This window comes from Loxodonta africana, chromosome 10 (genome assembly GCF_030014295.1).
Source record: "Loxodonta africana isolate mLoxAfr1 chromosome 10, mLoxAfr1.hap2, whole genome shotgun sequence".
NCBI classification, from domain to species: Eukaryota; Metazoa; Chordata; class Mammalia; order Proboscidea; family Elephantidae; genus Loxodonta; species Loxodonta africana.
In genome coordinates this window covers 106,758,819-106,778,828 of record NC_087351.1, presented here as the reverse complement: position 1 = coordinate 106,778,828, position 20,010 = coordinate 106,758,819, and the positions used below count along the sequence as shown (strand labels likewise).

At 39.6% G+C, this 20,010-nt stretch overlaps 1 protein-coding gene across 3 annotated transcripts in view; it reads right to left on the bottom strand.

Annotated features, from left to right (window-relative positions):
• Positions 1-20,010, bottom strand: part of UNC79 (unc-79 homolog, NALCN channel complex subunit) — a 202,209-nt gene that overhangs the window by 66,561 nt on the left and 115,638 nt on the right. For 2 of the 3 annotated variants that reach the window (XM_064292905.1, XM_064292906.1), the window contains 7 exons: positions 17,145-17,431; positions 15,675-15,857; positions 14,928-15,090; positions 12,376-12,525; positions 10,573-11,793; positions 5,391-5,498; positions 1,810-1,926 (listed from right to left, as the gene is read on the bottom strand). In XM_064292905.1, coding sequence (XP_064148975.1) covers positions 1,810-1,926; positions 5,391-5,498; positions 10,573-11,793; positions 12,376-12,525; positions 14,928-15,090; positions 15,675-15,857; positions 17,145-17,431 — 2,229 coding nt within the window. The remainder of the gene's footprint in view (positions 1-1,809; positions 1,927-5,390; positions 5,499-10,572; positions 11,794-12,375; positions 12,526-14,927; positions 15,091-15,674; positions 15,858-17,144; positions 17,432-20,010) is intronic. The other variant, XM_064292907.1, reaches the window with a different exon arrangement.

Sequence of the window (20,010 nt, the reverse complement as noted above, 5' to 3'; positions counted from 1 at the left end):
TATGCTTTCAATCACTCTCCTCTGGTTTCATATTTGGGAAATAATTTTTGGCACTAATAAAAACAAAAATATTGAGATGAAGCTCAAGTAGAATTTGGTGACTAGAGAACCAGCTTGGAGGATGAAAACAAACCCAAGAAAACGCAGGTGTAAGAAATTCAGATGGCATGTAAATGGAAGTGTTAAATGAGAAGGCAGAGGGATGTGAACAAGGTTGAAGTTTGGTTAAAAAGCAAAAAATTCAGTTAAATGGGTTATTTGGCATCATGCATATTTTTTAAATTAAGATTTAGATTGGAAATTGAGATCAATTTGCCTTTTTGTAACTCTTCTGAGCCGATCAAACTAGGTTGTGATTGTAGTCAGAATCTAAAATTGTTAGTTTAGGCTGAATTAATCGATAAAATAATCTTCAGAGCCTCCAGGTCAACTTAACAGAAGCTGCCATTTAGTTATCAGGGACCTAACCAAACAAAATCTTTCATTCTCAGTTCCTTACATTGCTTCACCTCAGTAAAGAGGGAAAGACAGTCCTCTTTGGTGTGGACAGAAGGACTTGACCCAAAGTCAGTAAACTCTTAAGGTTGGTTGCCCAGTGTCTTCCCCATTTCTGCCTTGCCTTTTGGCTTTGGGCCATTTTATTACTCACTACCACTTATTACTGAAAGAAGGAAAAAACGTTTTAAAACTTTAAAATGTTAAGAACCCTTATAAAGGCCAGGAGAGTTGAAACTGTATGTTAAATGTAGGGTTTGGTATGGTCTGTGGGCTTTAGTTATCTAATTATCTTGACTTTTTTTTTAATGGGAAAATAAGATGAAATGTAAATAAATATGGTTGTGAAAAAAAGTAACAGTATCCCAAGATTTTGCTTTTGTGGAAATTATAATTCCTAGTCATAAGGAAGAATATTAATTTCAAATAAGTGTAGCCAAAAAGTACTAGCCAAGATACTAAAAGAGTCCAATCCAAGTGTTGGCCCACAGAGGATATTACAGTAATAAACCCTTACATTTTCATAGTGCATGTATACTTCAAAGTGCTTTCACATAGATAATTTTCTCTTTCAAATGACCCATTTAATTAAAAAAAGAAAGAAAAAAAAAGGCAGGCCCTTAAAAGAGAAGGATTGTGGCAGTGCCACTGGCTGAGAAAGTAGCACATGTGCAGAATGTGGTAAGGAAATTTGGAAAATGCAGAGTGATCATGTTGAAGTAGACACATGGTGGCAGTCGATTCTTACTTTAAAACTGAGGTTAGATGCAGTTCCATCATATGAGCATGAGGGTGTGCGGCTGCAACCTGGTGACCCTGCTGACTAAAACACAGAACTCATATTCCCAAACCTACTGGCAGATCGAGATGTTGCTAAGCTGACATTTATTAATATTATTATTCCCTTATTTTCTGGCACTTTATAGCTGATAAAACACTATCACATACATGACCTCATTAGATAATACTGATAATCTGGTGTGTTTTTTTTTTTTTTTTCCAACTTGCACCATGAAATTAAAGTTCCATTCCCTCCTTTATGTATTTCCACCATTTAACTCCCCAATAAATAACCTAAGATCTGGAATCTCAGTCTTTGAGAAAAAAAAGAGTTGGACCAGCCTAGATGGAAGAGCTTGCACTTCCAGACACTTGGAAAGTTTAAATAGGCTGATTAATTACCTTATCTTTTTAAATTATTTGAACCAAAGAACATGAGCAAAATCTTTTTCCTTAATGAGGGAGCAGAGTGGACATGAGAAAGTGGCATTAGCTAATCTGAGAGGTAAAACAAGAAGAAAAAGCTTGACCCACCAGTGTCCCAGTTGCTGATGTTATGGGGGGCGCTAGACTGATGTTCCAGCTGTCTCTTCATTAATTGGCTCATTGTCAGAGTTCCCAGGGATCCCCTTTTCATTTGCCTATACTGAGCTATATGGAGGAAATTGGGAGATGATTACTAGGGGGAATATATTTCCACAGCATACAAAGGTGCTACACATCCAAATAGAATCAATTGAACCTGCATTAGTTATTTGCAATTGTTTGATAAATTGTATGCTCCTATCCTAACAAAAAAACCAATACACTATGCTATCCTAGGTGCTTTTCTTCAGTCAGTAAAGGAGGTAACGGTGCCTGTTAGCACTTATCCATAGCCCGTAAATATTTATCCCAGTTACAACAATATGATTTTTTTTTTAACTTATACACTCTGCCTTGTTCCAAAAAAGGATTTAAGACAGATGATGCTACTTTGAATTTATAGCTTAACTTGCTTTCATGGAGCTTGTGAGGCATCACATACGTAGTTTCAGTCTTCATTATATCCCATGAGGGGTACTGTGAGGGTGTGGGTGTGTGGGGGTGTGTGTGTGTTTTGAAGTAGGATGACACATATTAACCCCAATTTTTAGAGACAGAAATCAAAGCAAACGAAATTACGTTACTTGGAACCAACCAGCAATTGAGGTGGTCCTAAACCCAAAATATATTGACATCAAAGTCAATTCTGTTTTAAACGTCTATTTGAGAAAATGTGATTCAAATAACATTCCATGAGTATATTCTAGTACATGTCTTTGTTTTAGAAAATAGTGGTAACATTTTTATCCTGCAATTAAGCATTGGCAAATATCCCACCAGTGAAATGTCAAGTTATAAGCATGTCCAAACAAGAAAACAATTAAAGGCACTTCTGCCAGTAGGCTGCTGAGTCAGAAAGCAGCCTGCCTCCATTTCTCCTCCCCTGCAAGCGTTCCCAACAGTCACTGCAAGCCCAATACACCAGGCACTGCATCATCGAGTGCCTTTTCCATATGATCCCAAACATCCAGATATTTGAGGACTTACGTCTCTTAGAAGGGCAATTTCAGAAACTGGGGCTATGAGCTACATGTCCTACAAGGGGATGATGGAAACCAGGATGATCGCATGGCCCCTTGAAAGCCTTAAATGTTATACACAGGTTTCACAATCATGGTACCAAGGCAGCTCCTTGATGTGATATGAAATCAATTATAATGTTATTTTAATGTAATTAGCATGCTGGTTGATTAATGGTGATCATGGCATGTTTAGCTACAAAGTAATCAGTTAATAAACTGATCACAAGAGAAAGGTGTGATAGGAATTCTTTCGTCTTGGAATCTATATTATTCATGAATTCACTGAAATAACTACTCATACTATTATGAAAAGTCCTAGATTTGAGTTGCTGATTGTTAAAATTTACAATTTTATGACTCACTTAAGAAGTGCAGCTTCAAGTAAAACTCAAAGTAGAAATCTTTTAAAAGATTTAACAAATTTAAAACTTTGCAGCATCTCTCAGGCTCCAAGAAGGACTGAAAACCTCAAATGACTGAATAACTTCTCCAATTCTCAGCTGTTTTTAAAGACAGCAGAATTCCCTGAGAGTAAAAACCTTTCACGTTCAGCTCAGTGTGTAAGGCATCTGGCATTGTGCCCCCATAGCACACCACCAAGAGCTAGTCAAACATGCTTTTAATGGACAGGAGGAGGGAAGTGAAAAGCTGATGATGCTCTAAGACACATCCAAAAAAGCTAGATTCAATCATGACTTTGGGACCATGATCCATTTTTTATTTTATGATACATTTAACTAGCAGTGAAGTCAAACTAATTTAATCTTCCTATTTCATATTATACCCATTTTGGAATTCTAACTAGAATTCACTCTCTTCAGTTTTTTTAGATGACTCATGGCAGATGAGGAGGAGAAAAATAATACGGTTTCCTGATTTTCATACGTGGATTTAAAAATGGGCATTTTTATCACAGCCTCAGATTTTTTTGTGATTAAAAAAAGAATAATTGGATTTGGAACTGTCCATTCTTCTTTGCTTCTGAATGAGCAAATTACTGTCAATTGGAGACTATTTCTTAGAATTTCTATAATCTTCATCACAACTGAGCAAGGCATTGTGGTGTATTAGAAAGAGCACAAACTCTAAAGTCAAACAGCTCTAGCATCGATTCCTGTCTCCACCACTTAGTAGCTGTATGACTTTACCTGTATGACTTCACAAGTGATTTGAGAACAAGTGACTTAGCATTCTGAAACTCTTTTTCCTAATCTATCAAATAGGGGCAATAACACCTGCCATGCACACTGATGTAAGGATTGAATAAGACAACGACGTGTTTAAACCATTTAGCACAGTGCCTGGCACTTGATAGGTATCAAATAAATGGTAGCTCTTGTTACTATTATGATTGTAAATTCCTTGAGAGCAAGGATTTTCTCTTTTAATCCCCAGTGCCAACCACAGTGCCTGGCACCCAACAGACACAAAAAGAGTTGTTGAATGAATGAATACAGAAATGAATGAATGATGAAGATGATAATGTTCCATACTACCAGTCCAGCATTTAGCTTAAGGTCTTTATCTTCTTATCATCCTCATTTCAAAAGGTGATCAAGTAAAAATTAACTCAGCTCTTCAGGCAACATCCACACTGAACACAGAATGTGCTAGCACATGTGATAAGGGTTTGCAGAAGCTGCACCTTTGCTTGTATCTCTGATTCCTACTGAGAACGCCCCATGCTAAAGCCTCTTAATTGACTCGACTGAGCCAAGTTGACACCCTTATCTTCATGTCAATAGAACTCAAGCTCCTGATGGACAAAACCTAGGATCCAACAATAGAGGGCAGTTTCGAAATATTTGCCTACTATAAAACCCAGTGCCGTCAAGTTGATTCCGACTCATAGCGACCCTATAGGACAGAGTAGAACTGCCCCATAGAGTTTCCAAGGAGCACCTGGTGGATTCGAACTGCCAACCCTTTGTTTGGTTAGCAGCTGTATCACTTAAGCACTACCCCACCAGGGTTGCCTCCTATAAAAAAAAAAAAAATTTTTTTCCTATAGATCCTGTTAAATTTCATGCCATTACTATTTTGTGATCCAAAAGGGCTAGATTCAGTTATGACTTTGGGAACATGATACATTTGATACGTTATTTTATGATAATCTAGATAAAATTTTGTCAGTGATGGAGGTGATTTTAATTAAAATAAAGGCATTCCATGTAAAATTATGCTATGGACAATGCCTTCCATTTGTCCCCAAACCAATCTCATGTATTGTGTTTAGACCAGTAATATATAATTTTTATTTTATTGAATGATGGAATTCAATGATTAATCACTAACAAATTAGGATTCTTGGCCAATCAGTAACTATGCTGATTTATCAAACACTTGAGATAATGGTAAACATAGACCTGAGAGCATACAACATAGTCACTGAGCAAACTAACATTAAAAAAAATTTTTTTCCCCAAGAATTCCGAAATTGAAAACAACATAGCGGAGAATGTTCCAAAATCAAAGTCTAGGTGACATCATCACCAGAGGAGACCTTACTTGATACTGAGGAATGGCTGCTTGTTTCTGGCACACCTGCTTCTAACGTAGGGGCAGACGAGGATTCTCGTGGCATTTCCAAAGTTGAAAGTCCTTTAGTAGAGGGGTCTACAAACAGAAACATTATTTAAAACTCAGGACAGAGGTTAAAAGCAAGTTACAGAACATTTTCTGTAATCTTTTTCCCTCTTACCTAATCAACCAAACTCCGTTGCCATCAAGTCAATTCCAACTCATAGCAACCCTGTAGGACAGAGTAGAAGCCCCATAGGGTTTCCAAGGAGTGGCTGGTGGATTAAAACTGCCACCCTTTTGGTTAGCAGCCAAACACTTAACCACTGAGCCACCAGGGCTCCTCTTACCTAATACATCCATTCAAATCTTTATATACTTTCTGGCCGTACTAATTACTTTAATGGAATTACATACACACTGGCTTCAAAGTTCCATGGACAGTTGCTTCTACAGGATATTCTGTGTGTGGCTATACCTCTTAGAAACTAAGGATAGCACAATTGCAAAGCTAAGCTCAACATGATCACAATGCATACCCCTGGACAGACCATTTAACCTTTCCATAACTGAATTTCTTTTCACCTAATACTTAAAGATGCTCAATAGTTCATTCCACCTATATCATTTCACCATTCCACCTTTATTTGGCAATTTCTACCTCATCATTTACATCCTCATTTACATTGAGAACTCCTCCTCCAGGACCCCTCTGACCAAAAAGGTACAAACAGAAAAACTGGGTCAGGTGCCTCTCATGTAATTCCAGAGCATCTTGTCCTTAATAGCCTTTTCCAAACTTATCACACGAAAATCTAATCACCTATTTACTTGTCTATAACCTTTACTAAACTATAAGAGCTGGGGTTACATCTAACTTGGAATAAATACTATTATTATTATTTTTTTTATTATTAATTCCGGAAACCATGGTGGCGTAGTGGTTAAGTGCTACAGCTGCTAACCAAAAGGTTGGCAGTTTAATCCACCAGGCGCTCCTTGGAAACTACGGGGCAGTTCTACTCTGTCCTATAGGGTTGCTATGAGTCGGAATGAACTCAAATCTTCACTCCTCCTTGAATCCATACCCTCTGCCAAGTGACTTTGAAACATTTCCCACTAAAGAGACAGAATGTATTCCCTGACTCTTGATTTTGGGCCCAGCCATGTGATTAGCTTTGGCCAACAGAATGTTTGAAGGTATGACATGACCAAGCGCTTGAAAAAAGCTCATGCAATTGGGCTTGTTCTCTTGCGCCTCTGCCATTGCCATGAGGAAAATATTCAGGCTTCACGGGTCCCAGCAAGCGGTTGGAAGACTCATGAAGCAGAGTCTGGCCACCCAGTCAAACCTAGCCTAGATTAGCTGATCCCCAGATGACCAGTAGACTCTTGAACCAAATAATGATTATTGTTGTTCACTACTGAGATTTTAAGGTTATTATACAGCATTATTCCAAAGAGAGGTAACTGATAGAGAGGTCTCAGCATACAGACAATATTTAAAGTCATAAGACTAGAAGAGTTCACCAAGAGAGTGAGGGTTGACAGAGACGACAAAGAGACCCAAGACCCCAGGGCACTCCCTCATTAGGGAGATATGGAAGACCCAGCAAGAGAGACCGAGGAGGTGTGACCACTAAATATTCTGGAAGCCAAATAAAGTGGGAATGATTGCTTGTGTCAAATATCGTTAACTGTTTTGGAAAAAAATACATAAAAATTGATCATTGGGGTTAGCAGTGGAGATCCTGGAGACTTTGACAAGAGCAGTTTTGGTGGAGTAGTGGGCATGAAAGTTTCATAGGAATGACTTTAAGAGAGAATGGAACAGGGGGAAATTGGAGATAGTGCGTAGAGACAACGCTTCCAAAAATTTCTGCTACAAGAGGAGGAGCAAAAATGGGATGAGTTGGGACAATTGATACTGAGTTTTTTGTTTCTGTTTTTTTCTTTTTTAGAGAGAAATAAGATTATGTTTGTAAACTGAGGGGGAGAATCCTTAGAAAGAAAAAAACTGAGGGAGGAGAAAAAAGGGAGAATCTATAGACCTACGTTCTTGAGGAGTGAGAGAAATGGGATCCAATCCACAAGTGCAAAGCCTGGCATTACATAGGGGCACATACAGGTTTATCCTAGCCCCCGTCAGAAAATCCAGATGTGTGAGTACAGATGTTGGAAAGCAGACAGATGAGATGGTAGGAGGCTGTGAAATTCCTTCTGATTGTGTCAAATAGGAAGAGTTATTCAAAGTTTGAAAAGCAGTTGTGAAATAATCCTTTAGGAGGGTGGAAGCATATATGGACAGGAAAATATGCTATGGTTGCCAGATAGTTTTAAGGACCGAGTTGAGGTTCATGGTCACGAATTAAAATGAGACCAGTCAGCATTGTTATTCCTTATTTTTCCAGTCACATTCATCTGATGGGTAGAAGTGCTGGCTGAGGCAGAGGATTGAAGGAGGCTTGTGTTTAATGAAGAAGCTCTTGAAAAGTGAGGGCCAGGAAGGGTTTAGGCGGGGGAGATTATACTGACTGACTACCAAACTGAAGTTGAGAAAGGAAAGAAGAGAAGACATGAAGTAGGTGAGAGATAGTGAAAGACAGTAGGACCAATACACTGCTGTGCAGAGGAAGAGAAAGAGGTAATCAGAGAATGGGAGACATAAAACTGAGCTCATGGGAAGGTTGCTGTGATTGGTAATAACGACATCTGTGAAACTTGATGGGGCAGTTCTACGCTGTCCCATAGGGTCACTATGAGTCAGAATCCACTCAATGGCAATGAGTGGATGGGTGGTATGACCATGGGAATGAGTAATGGAGGTAGGGTGGAAGGCAAAAAAAAAAAAAAAAAAATTACTAGAAAGATGAATTCAAGGAACTGAGAAGCCCAAGCATCAGAAGAGTCATTTACCCTTGCATTGCAATCAATAATAATTAAGACAGGAATAATTTAGGAAAGAGTAAAAGAGACAGGAGACAAAACTGTCAACGCATGATGAAGAGCCAGGGTTGCCCATACAGCAAAAATAAGATTAGTGGGTGATACAATATGATGACATGAGATTCAGAGATGGAGGGAATAGCCTGGCAATGGCGAGCAAAGACGACACTTCCCTCCACCTGAAACCCAATGTACAAGGGCTGTGGGGAGAGCAACGTCCTCAGCGGAGAGCTGGGTTTCCATTAGGCTAAGGAAGTAAAGGAAACTGTCAGAGGAGAGGTTAAGCATACGTAAAAGATTCTGCTCAGGCAGGACCGTGAATTTCTGAGAACACAGAAGATTGGTCTCAGGATTTGGGGTCTAGTGGGAGAAAGGTCGAGAACAGGAAATGTACAAGGCCTTATGACAATTAGAGCGCAGAAGGTGATGGGTGACCTGACGCTTTGGAGCATCCCACAGTGACCGACAGAAGCAGAGATCAAGTGCAGAATGAAGTCAGTCCTGGTGGACTCAAGGCAACTAGCACAGGCAAGGCTGTGAGTCTGGGGCGAGTAGGTGGGGTAGGTATCTGGGCCTCCTTCTAGACTCCTGCTGACAGAAGCAAGAAGGTGTGGGGAAGCCTGAGACACTCTGGGCTCACGGGCCTCCTCCAGACATCCAGCAAGACAGGGTAGGAGATCTATCTGTCTATGGGAAGTGGGTGCTTACAGATATAAAATTATTATGTCAGCATAATGTAATAAAAATTTCAAGGATTTATTATCATTAATTGTCAGAGACTTTTCTGTTGTTCTGGCAACAAATGTATTACTACAAAAACAATTTCCTCCTTGGTAGCCTGAGGAATAATCTGACACAGGGATGAATAAAGAAGGCAACACACACACACAGACACACACACACAGAGTTCTAGGAATACAACCATATCCCATATATACAACCACCCTGTAGACCTGAGGGCTCTACAGTTTCTAGGCCAACACTGTCCTCTCTATCCACATGCAGCAGTTTTGGCTCCAATGAAAAGGAGTCCCAGGTTCCCTAGAAACCTTAAACAAGGTCTTGTTATTGCCAACATCTTTTTCTTCCCCCTGCTTGGCTGGAGCACGACCCATCCCAAATGCACTAATAATGTTCATCCAACAGATGTTACAGATCACCTTCTGGCTAGAAACCTCTTGAGATGCCCAAGGAAAAGCGAGGAGCAGAGCCCATTCTCTTAGGAGTCCCTCTTAGTGGGAAAAGTAGGGCTAGAGTCTGGAGAACGGTCCTGGCACCCTTACTGCCTGACTGTGTGACCTATGGCAAGCCACAGCCCTCCTCTAAGCTCAGTATCCTCTCGTATAAAATGAGGTCCCTAAGATCTTCACCAGTTCTCAATGTTCCGTAGTCTATGACTCTACTAAAATAATCCTCCCTAACAATTTTTTTTTTTTTTTTTAGATCTGAACTGAGAAATAAAAAAATGCACCAAACAGAAGTAGAGTAATCCTTCAAGAGACTGCGTTTTAGGGTGAGGTGGCCTACTGGCTTGCCATTTTTTCAAGTTCTCTTTCCTGGAAACAGTGCCTCCAAGGATGTGAGAAATGGTACTTGAAGCAGGAAATCACAGTGTTGAGACCACATCACTGTCAAGAAGTGCCTATATGTTAGGATCTAGGTTGTAACTGGCATTTTTTAGTTCCTAAGAGTACAGACTGTCCACCAGACTGCTGATATTTGGTAAGTGTATGTAATCAGCTAAATGATTATACAGTCAATTCTTAATCATTGCAAGCAGTCATTGCTTTATTTTTAGCCCTTCACTTTTGTTCCTCCTTTGGACTATGTCATAGCTCACCAAAGTATAGCAAAAAGGAAGGAAGGCAGGCAAAAGAGTTCAAATAAATGGCTTCTGTTGTTCGCGGAAGGCTAAAATGAGATTTGAAATATCTTGATATGAATTGTCTCTTATTGCCAAGGGTGGTCAAGGACCAACTTCAGTGTTTAGAAACAACAAATACAAAAATGTTGATGGAGCCAGTAGAACCACATCCTAGAACCACATCCAGATCCAACCTACTCTAGTAAGCAGGAAGGATTCAGAGTGATGATGAAGCAGTTATAATGCCACTCCCTGACATTATAAGATTTAGAGTTGGATGCATATTTAGTGCCAAACCCTGACAGGTAAGATGCACAAACTGGAAGGTAAGACTGGGAGAAAGAAGAGAGAAGGACTCACCTGGATCTTTCTGTTCTCCCAGTTTGTCTAGAATGTTGAAGGAAATGTCGAGGTACTCTCTCTGGATAGCACTCACAGCAATCTTTCTCTGTTTCCTCTGCCTGGGAACAATCTGAATCTTAAATTCTGACTCCTCGGCTCCATCCTCTTCCTCCTTCCTTTCAGGGTTCTGCTCTGTATCCGAGTCAGCACTGGTTTCAGGCTTTTCACTTTCAGTTGGATTCTCAGCATCTTCTGGAACTTTTAGGAGGACTGTTTTCGCCCCGACACTTGGAGTCGGCACCCCAGGCTTCCCTTCCACCATGCTGAGGTCAGGGTTACTGTCCATTGATATCTCAGGGAGAGCAAAAGCCTTCTGAAGGAGGTCTCTTTTTTGCTTAAGTGTGAGTGGGCTGCCGCAGGAAAGCTCTGGCAGCCCCTCTGGCTTTGATAATTCTTCGGAGTCTGTGAGGTCTTCCAGAGCTATGAGATCGGAGTCCCTGTTACCTGCTGACTGTCTCTTTCCCGAGTCCTTTGAAGAAAAGTCTTTGGAACAATCCTCCACGCTTACTTGCACAAGGGGAGTCGAGCTGAGGCTGAGGACAGAGGGAGGGCTGGGGATTGACGGGGAGGAGGCGGCATTTTGACCAGAGCCACCATCATTTCCTTGGTTCATCATCTCCTCTTCTTCATCACTCTCGACTATTCTGAGAGGGGGAAGAGGCTCAAACACAAGAGAGTCGCTGTCAGATGTTGAGACTATAGAGTGTTTTTCAGGCCCTGACGTGGAATCTGAGGACAAGTCTATCAGATCTAAATCCTCTTTAGGGGCAAATCTTACTGGAGAGTCAACTTTCACTTCAAATGTCTCCATGCAGTTTAACCTAACTTCTGGTATTACAGGTCTTCGAGTTTCTTGCAAACTTTCCATAGCTGGGTTTTCAGGGATTTCGGTGTTATCAGGCCGTGTCGCGGAATTCTGTCTGGGACGTCCGTGGTCACTTTGTCTTTGTATGATGTAGGCAGCTTGGGTGGGAGGCTTATCTACGTCACACCGATCTATACAGGACTTCCTACGATGTTCATCTAATGTGAACAAGAGGGAGTCTGCATTCCCTATATCGAGAGATTTTTGTTTTAAAGAGCGCAGTTTTTTTTTCTGAATGCTTTCTTCTCGCACACAGTGTAGAATGCTGTCTTGTAATGCACCCGTTTCTCTATATTCAGCCAGTTCTATTTCACCTGATTAAAACAGAAAAAGCTAGTACTATTTTCCTTGGAGATTTCACCGTTTTTTCCCCTCGTACTTGGGCATACGATTGGCATAAATCATAACCACAATCCCAGCTCCACCAGAAGGGAAAACTGACTTTCTGGCCAAGGTTTTGGAAGATTCATTCTAATTTCAAAAACGGGGAAAACTTTGGAATGAAAAAAACCACAATGGCAGTTTGAGATCTTATTTCCAAAATCAGGCTTCAGGATAATTCCTCAGCTCTAGGCGTTTGTGCACAGGAGCGGAGGATCAGTTTTGGCTGAGGCAGATCTAGGAAACTGTATTCAAATCGTATGGAGGAGAAGCAAACATTTTGCAACAAATCAAATTAAGCAATGGCCCTCTAAGACGATCATGACATTAATGATGTATCTGTCAACTCATGTATATATATAGGTGTGTATATATATATACTGTTTGTGCATACATATATATAAAAATCAACGGTATCAAAATGTGTAGTAACATAATAAAATTAAGATTTCACCCCAAACAAACAGTAGAGTACAACATTTCTGCATAAAATTACTAAGAGAAAAAATTCATACTTCTCTGAACATTCATCTCAACCGGCTGATATTTCACCATTTTGCTGCCGCCTATCCTTTTCAATCTTGCAAAAAAAGTTTGAGACTCTTTATTGCAGGGTCCAGTAGGTGTATCATGAATATCAGATTCATCAAAAACACTATCTTCCTCTAATTGGGGAGAGAAAGTCAAAATTACACTTAAGAGGTTATTCTCTCTTAGGCTGTGTCTACACAAGCATTTCAATGAAAGCATTAGGGAACAAAGTCTGGGGTGGCTCCCGCACCAGCCCCAGTCTAACCACGTCTTGCTATTTCATCCAGAAGTCAAATTATCCATACGTTGGGCATAGCAACCTGTTACAGGGTTGCTCATTATTTTCCACATGATCATTGGCAGCATTTTCAAGAGGCATCTCAATATTTCCCTTCCCGGGGAAACTTTTCCAATGTATTTAAAACTAGATGACCATCGATGTCAGCTACCTTTTCTAAGAGTCTGTGACACTGCTTGAACTTGCCTGCTTTTGATGAATTTCCAGGCTACTTTCACAAAAGGAAATTAAATAAAATGGGTGGGTCTTGACCTTTCCAAAAATATATGCCTTCCTGGGATTTGGGAACTGGCATAGACACAGCCTAACAGTACATGCACCTTATAGTTTGTGAATGCAAAATACTGTACTCTACATTTGGTAATGAAACACACAACACACAGAAAAAGCTTAGAAAAGCCACTTGTCATCTCAAAAGCTCCACAAATGATTATGGACTGAAAAAGTAAACAAAGGAAAAAGAGAACAGAAAATAACATTTCCTTCTATTAAATTAAGACTCTCCTCTGAAGAGGTGGCCAAGTGTAAGTATCATGGAGCTCATGAATCCCAGAACGAATCTTTGACTCTAAGGATCCTAAGGCCCCGTAAGCCAATTTGTCACTTGAGTGCCTACTGAACTTGTTTCTATGTCCTCTTCTACCCCCATTTCCTCGCTTTTAAATCCAAGAACAAATTGATCAGGAAATGCTTGCTACTTTGCAACCCACAAAGTTTACCTAAGAAATTTTCTTCTTTCACCCTGTTGAAAGGTCAAAGACCACGTACAAAACAAGAGAAAAGGCTATTAAAATGCATTTAACACAACACTAAATGGAATTAACCTACTGCTGAAAGAGTCATGTCCAACTATATGACAAAATAAGTCTCGGGTGTGATTCTGATTATTTAAGACTCTTTTAGAAAAAAAAAAAAAATCAGTACAAGGGGGGTACAAAAGCATAGGGTTAAGTTTTAAGGGCTGATCCTGTCCTAACACATGAGAGTCACATGTAAATGAAACTCGGAGCAGCAAATATTAGACAAAATAAACACTCTCATCTTTTTAGCCAAAATGAAAAATAAATGTTAATGACCATTCATATTTTGGAATGGATACCACACCCCCATTGAACTTCCACAAAGATGAGAAAGCCTATCAAATTCCCATGTTTCTAAGGAGATACAACACAATGATACGGTTTTTTTTTTTTTTTACTTTCACTCTTAAGAGATTCTTTGAAAAATACAGTTTTTCCAGCAAATAGTTAACGCTAGTACCATTATCTAACTTTGAAATAATTCTCCAAATATACTGAATGACAGAGATGGAAAGACCTTAAGATGGTGCCTCCCATCCAGACTAAACCCAGACTGAGGATATCCATAGTTCAGCCAAATATACCCAATTTTCCAGAAACTAGGACCTAAGCTGGTAGATAGATCTTCTTCAGGGAAGATCTGAATGGTACCAGCACTGGCCCTGGCCAACCTAGACACCTGGACCTTTCAGCAAAAAATGAACAATGGAACACGGGCTACCATCCAACCTACTGAGAAATTTCCAGTAACAGTCCGACCAAACAGACTGTACTGACACTACAAAGGGTCATCAACTCTTGGCTTTCTCCTAGGATTGAATTAGGTGACGTCACCTTTTACAAGTCAAGTCATCCCCTGACATCCACTAAAGATATATACCTTGGTTCTTCAGCTCACCCCTGGAAACAATCAGGCTGCACTTTTATTTTATCTAAAGTTTAATTCTACTGTGTCCTTTGAGGATAAATTATTAACAGAAAAGGCATTGATATTGGAAATAATTTGAACTTACGCAACAAAAATGTTTCATTTCAGTCACCTTAAATCACTACTTGTTGAATAAAGAGGATAGGAAAGAGCACTTCAGCAATTTAAAATCCATTCAACTTCCGTGAGCACAGAGGTCAGGAGCAAACTAAAGACCTATAAGATGACAGCTCCACTGAGGGCTGACCAAGATTTACTTCACAGTCCTAAAGTAAGGTATTTCCAAGTAAGAAAAGGCTTACAACGCTCCTTAACCAAACAGCAAATTTTTTTCTAAAAATTAAGGCAGCAACATTCATGGAAGAAGTTTGAAAATTAATGAACAAATGATTTTTTTTTACTCCAGAATGATATCTGGGGGCTCTCCTCTATCTCTTAAGAAAAGCAGTGTCCAGAAACATATTACATATTCCAGCTAAGTTTGGGATAGAATTCAGATATGTAAAGTACCTTTTTCTTTCTCGCTGTATCTGCTTATGTTACTGTTGTCGCTGCACAGAGGTCCTGCCGTGGCGTGGGGCTTGCAGCTATGATATTGAGCATTGAGTGTATTGACTGTTATATGAATCAGATGCAGCAGGACCTTGCTGATATCACAGTCTCGGTACGGATACTGCTCAATCAAACGGAGGGAGAAAAATATAAATGGTTATTTTTAAGGGTCCGTTTTCCCACCTGATCTTGCTAGATATTTTTCTCAAGGATACAAAGAAATATACAGAAAAGCGAAGACACAGATTCTTATCATGGCCTTATTTTTACCAGGGGCCACCTTCTCTTCCTCCTAAACCGAACCACTGACAGCAGTGCATGCCAGTTCATAGCTACACTTCCTTTCAATGTAATTATTTGGCTTAAATATTTGGTGTATGAATACAATGCTAAATATCTTCTTTGTTTTCTGACAGACATAATAATTAATACTCAGATAAAATATGAGATTCTGAGTATAAACAAAGGTTGTTGGTCCATGTCCTAAAATTAATCATTTTCTATTTTAAACATTTTTAGAGTATACACTGGCTTGGTCTCCATTTCTATTTTCATTGCAATAGCTCTTTGCTTCTCAACACTAATTGTACATCATAAGCCTTCCTCTGATGGAAACCTCCAACTCAGTTCTCTTAGGTGTTCTTTTCATGCTGTACTCTCTAAGAGAATGATCATAACAAAAAAGAAGTGACCTCGGCAACTCACCTTGTAGAGGATGACAAGCAAGGCCTTCAACCACATCTGCCGAATGTGAGGTTTCAGGGACCAGAGGGAGCAACGAGGTGGCTGTTGGAAATAATGCCGAAGTTGAGGACAAGAGCAGTATTTGAGCACCTGAACCACCAAGGGGAGGAGGTGTTTTCCCAAGTTAATGTTATAGTCCATAACCTGGAATAGAAAAAAAAACTAATAATTGAAGGAAAACTACAAAGAACACTTAAAAATCAAAAGAAAAAATTTGAACCCAACAAAAAACTGGAGCAAAATATTTAACAGGCATATCACAAAATATGAATACTCATGGCCAATAAATAAGTGGTATATACTAAAATGTTAGTAAGTTATTTTTGTCATGGCTTTTCTGGAGATTTTTATTTTCATTTCCAAATGTTTGCTTATATTTCTAAACTAAACATGCATAACATGCATTTAGAGTGAAAAAGGGAAGAAAGGAAGGCAAGAAGGAAGGAAGGGAGGGAGAGAAGGACGGAAAGAGGGAGAAAGGGTTGACCTGGTATCTGAAATGGTATATTCTCTTTCCATCACAGACATCTGAGTATCAGTGGTGATCCACCCGGTCATCAGCATCAGCTAGGGACAACTACATACTACTGCTATCACTTTGTTTACCTGTGTTCATTATATTATAATCTATTTGAGCTAATTGATAATAATAGCTACCATCTATTGAGTTCCTGCTATGAGACTGATTATGGTGCTTTGCAATATGTTGTCTCTGTTCTCTCAAAAAATATTTGTTACCAGTGAGCAAGCAAGCAGAGAATGTCTAAGGCTATAACAGTTAATAAGTGGTAGTGCTGAAATTCATATCTGGTCTCTCTAGCCTGCAATCCTATGCCCTTTGCGGAACAGTGCAGCCATCCTGGAGAGTGATATTTGTAGCACTGGTCAAATTAGGCATACATGTACCCCACGATCCAGTAATTCTGCCCCAGGATCCATATTCCAAGGGGATTTCCACACTGGTCAATAAGGTACATGTACAAGGATGTTCATCACTGAGCTGTTTGGGATAGTGAGAAGTCGGAAGCAACGTGAGTGTCCATTGCTAGGGGAATCGGTATGTAAAGTATGGTAGATGTATACGATGGTATAAAATACAGCAGTAAGAAGCAGTAGACAAACATGGACAAATCCCTGCATGTACCAATGAAGTAAGTTGTAAGATTAACTCAACTTTCTCAACTTGAAGCCAAGAAAGGAAAGCAGGAGGAGGGGACAGAAACAAAAAACTCCCACACTCCTTTCATAGCACCAAGCTTCTGAGTGTTACTCAACTTTGTATTCCCCTCCACACACCCCGGCCTAATACCAAGTAACCCAACGACGTGCACAAGCCTTTACACTCAACCAATGGTGGCTAAGAAGAATTTAATGGTTTGGTTCTACTAAAAACCTAATGGTGTGACCTCCGAGAGCAGTTATTCCACTTACTTGGGCAATTCCTGCAATGAACGCATTAAAGCAAGTTGACAGGCGCATTTTTTGAGGGGCAATCATGAAGCAACCTTCCTGTTGGTCATAGCCAAGCAAGACATACAGGTGCCGCTTGACTGTGTTGAAGGCCTTGGCACTACTGATGTCTGACTCAGCGCTGCTCTCATCCTTGGCCATGAACTTCATGAGTACTGTAATCAGCTGGTGAACTGTCTGGTGGTCTATCCCAGCATCCTCTGGGAGCAGGTCCTTGATGGTGTTGTCATTCTCAGGAGACTGTTGTCCTGTCAGTACAAGAAAGGCCATCAGTGGGCGGCTCCCCCACAAAGAATTCACACTGAAATCTCACTTAGGTATTGATAAAGCAGCACCCTTTCTGCTTCCACTAAATATTTAAAGTTTCTGCTTTAGATGTGAAACTGAAAGACACAATATGGCCTACTAAGCAAAGCATTAATCTAGGGGCAAAAGTTTTGTGTTCCTTAACAACCAAGTTGGTCAACAACCAAGTTCATTTCCTGGAGTAATAAGGGAGTGGCAATAAAATTAGAGCACTACGAAGCAATAGCGTGCTATCCTTGAACAGAAAGACAAATATCTAAGTAAACTTGGCATTTTTTGTTAATTTTTAGTATCTTGGCAAGGTTTTATCCCCAGGTAAAGAGAAAGAGAAGTTTCCCTTCAAGACTTAAAAAAATAAACACATAAGGATAACAACAAAATAATATTCTAAAACCCACTGAGCATGAAAACACCCATTGGGTTATTCTGCTTTGTTAGCATATCTATTCAGAAGTCAGCTGGTGAAAAAAAAAAAAAAAGTTTTCTTTTCCAAATCTTCAGAAAGATATATTAGCAGTGTGTACTCTTTGAGTGATAGAGCCAAAGTTATAAATAGCAAATTATAAGCCCTACTGTGTGTGTGAAAAGCATACAGGTTGTGGGGGAACAAAAAGAGAGGAGCATGAACTCTGAAAAACACCATACGAAGGTGAGCTGAAAAGTTCACACAGGAAGAAAAAACTACCTTTAAGCACCTCGATTTCCTCTTAGTCTAATAAATAATTACATATGAGCTACCCCCTGACATTGACTATTCTGTTATTTTTCAAAAATGCCCTTTGGTTTTCCTGCCCTTTCTGGTTTGGGGTTAGGGTTTCTGGAGGAGGAAGAGTGAGATTTGCTCTTCTGTATTTATGTTTTGAGACTTATTCAAAATGCCCTTTACATTCTTGTCCATCAGAATTTCTAGACTGAAAACAAATTATTTGCCTGGTGGGTTAGACCAGCACATTCTCATCTCTCATCCTGAGAGGAAAAGCTCTAGTAAACGGTGACAAACTTTGATCATGAACCGTTATAAACCAAACCTTGGTTACATCTGTTGTAACTATGGCATACAGGATGAGACAAAGAGCTAGATGCTAATACACAGCCTTATGTCTTCAATTAACACGGCAAAATCTCAGTCTTCCAGGACACAGTCAAGAGAAGCAAGATATAAGAAACACTTGTCTCAAGCCAATACACTTTTCTCTGGAGCAATGGCATGAAGTTAGTCTCAAATTCAGAATTTACTAGTTTAAAACTGCATATAAGGTAACAAGCTTGGTTGTCTAGTTTCCCCAGACGATCAGGAGGAAGTTAGTCTGTCCAAAAGTGACAATTCGAGAAGGGACAGTGGACAATGAGTGAAGAGACAGCAGAACCAACTTAGTCCAAGAGCCTCTAACATATGGGGAAGTCATCTGACACACTTGAATACAACCTTGGAACATTAACATTTTCTGTCCCACAGAGTCTGTTCATGAGCAAATGGATGTGTGCAATATACTTTAAAGAATGTTTTTACCAAAGGTTATTAAATAAAACCTAGAGATTTGTTTATTGTAGTGTTTTACACGCGAAAAGCGTTCGCTAGATTGATAATATTATCGTTATTGTTAGGCATGTATCGACCACCAAAAAAAAAATCAATGTGAGTGGAATACCCTATTTCACTAAAAGGTTAGAAATGTGAAACATCACTTCATGTTTTATCTACATGTTTGAAATGTAGGATCCAGCCAATATATAAATCCTTGTAGAACAAAAAAGAAAACGTTTAGAGAGCTATCTTCTCAGCATTGAAAAATATTTAATCTTTTTTCCCCCCCTCCAGAGTATTACTTTATACCTAGAAAGAAGTTACTGCTTCAAGCAAGTTTGGGCCAAGAATGTGACAAGAAGACCCAGGTGCCCTGCAGGGTTCAATGTTATTGTAGCAGCAAGCGATGGCTGTTACAATCTAGCTTCACTTTTCAATTCATTTTAGCTCTAGGAGGCAAGAGGTAAGACAACATGTATCAGTGAGTCCCCCTCAGCCACCTCCAAGTCCAGACAGGCTTGACTCTAAAGCCCCCAAATTAAAAGTAGAACTGGGAAGGGGCACAACAAGGAGCCCAGCCCCCATTTCATTTTATCCAAGTTCAAGTCTAGAAAATAAAGCATCACAGTTCAGCTGAACATTTCAAAACTCCTCTTCCCATTACAAGTAGACGTGTTTTTAAAAGGTGTAGAGGCCTTAACTTTTCCCATAAAATCATATTTTCCTATTAAGTATCATCTTATAAATGCCTTATTCTTGTTTTATTCACCTCAATGATCTTCAGTGCTTTAAATTTAACTTTGCCTCTCTTAACCTTGCTCGTCCTGAATAGCCTGTGGTGAGTGACTAACAAATTGTCAAATGTACTGAAAAAAAGTATTAGTTAATGGAAACTTTCACATAAAGCGAGGAAACAAACAAACAAAAATCCCTTCTCACTCCAATAATTTACCCTTCCAGTTGCAGGCTTTGTAAGTCTGAGCTTTGTGTATTGGT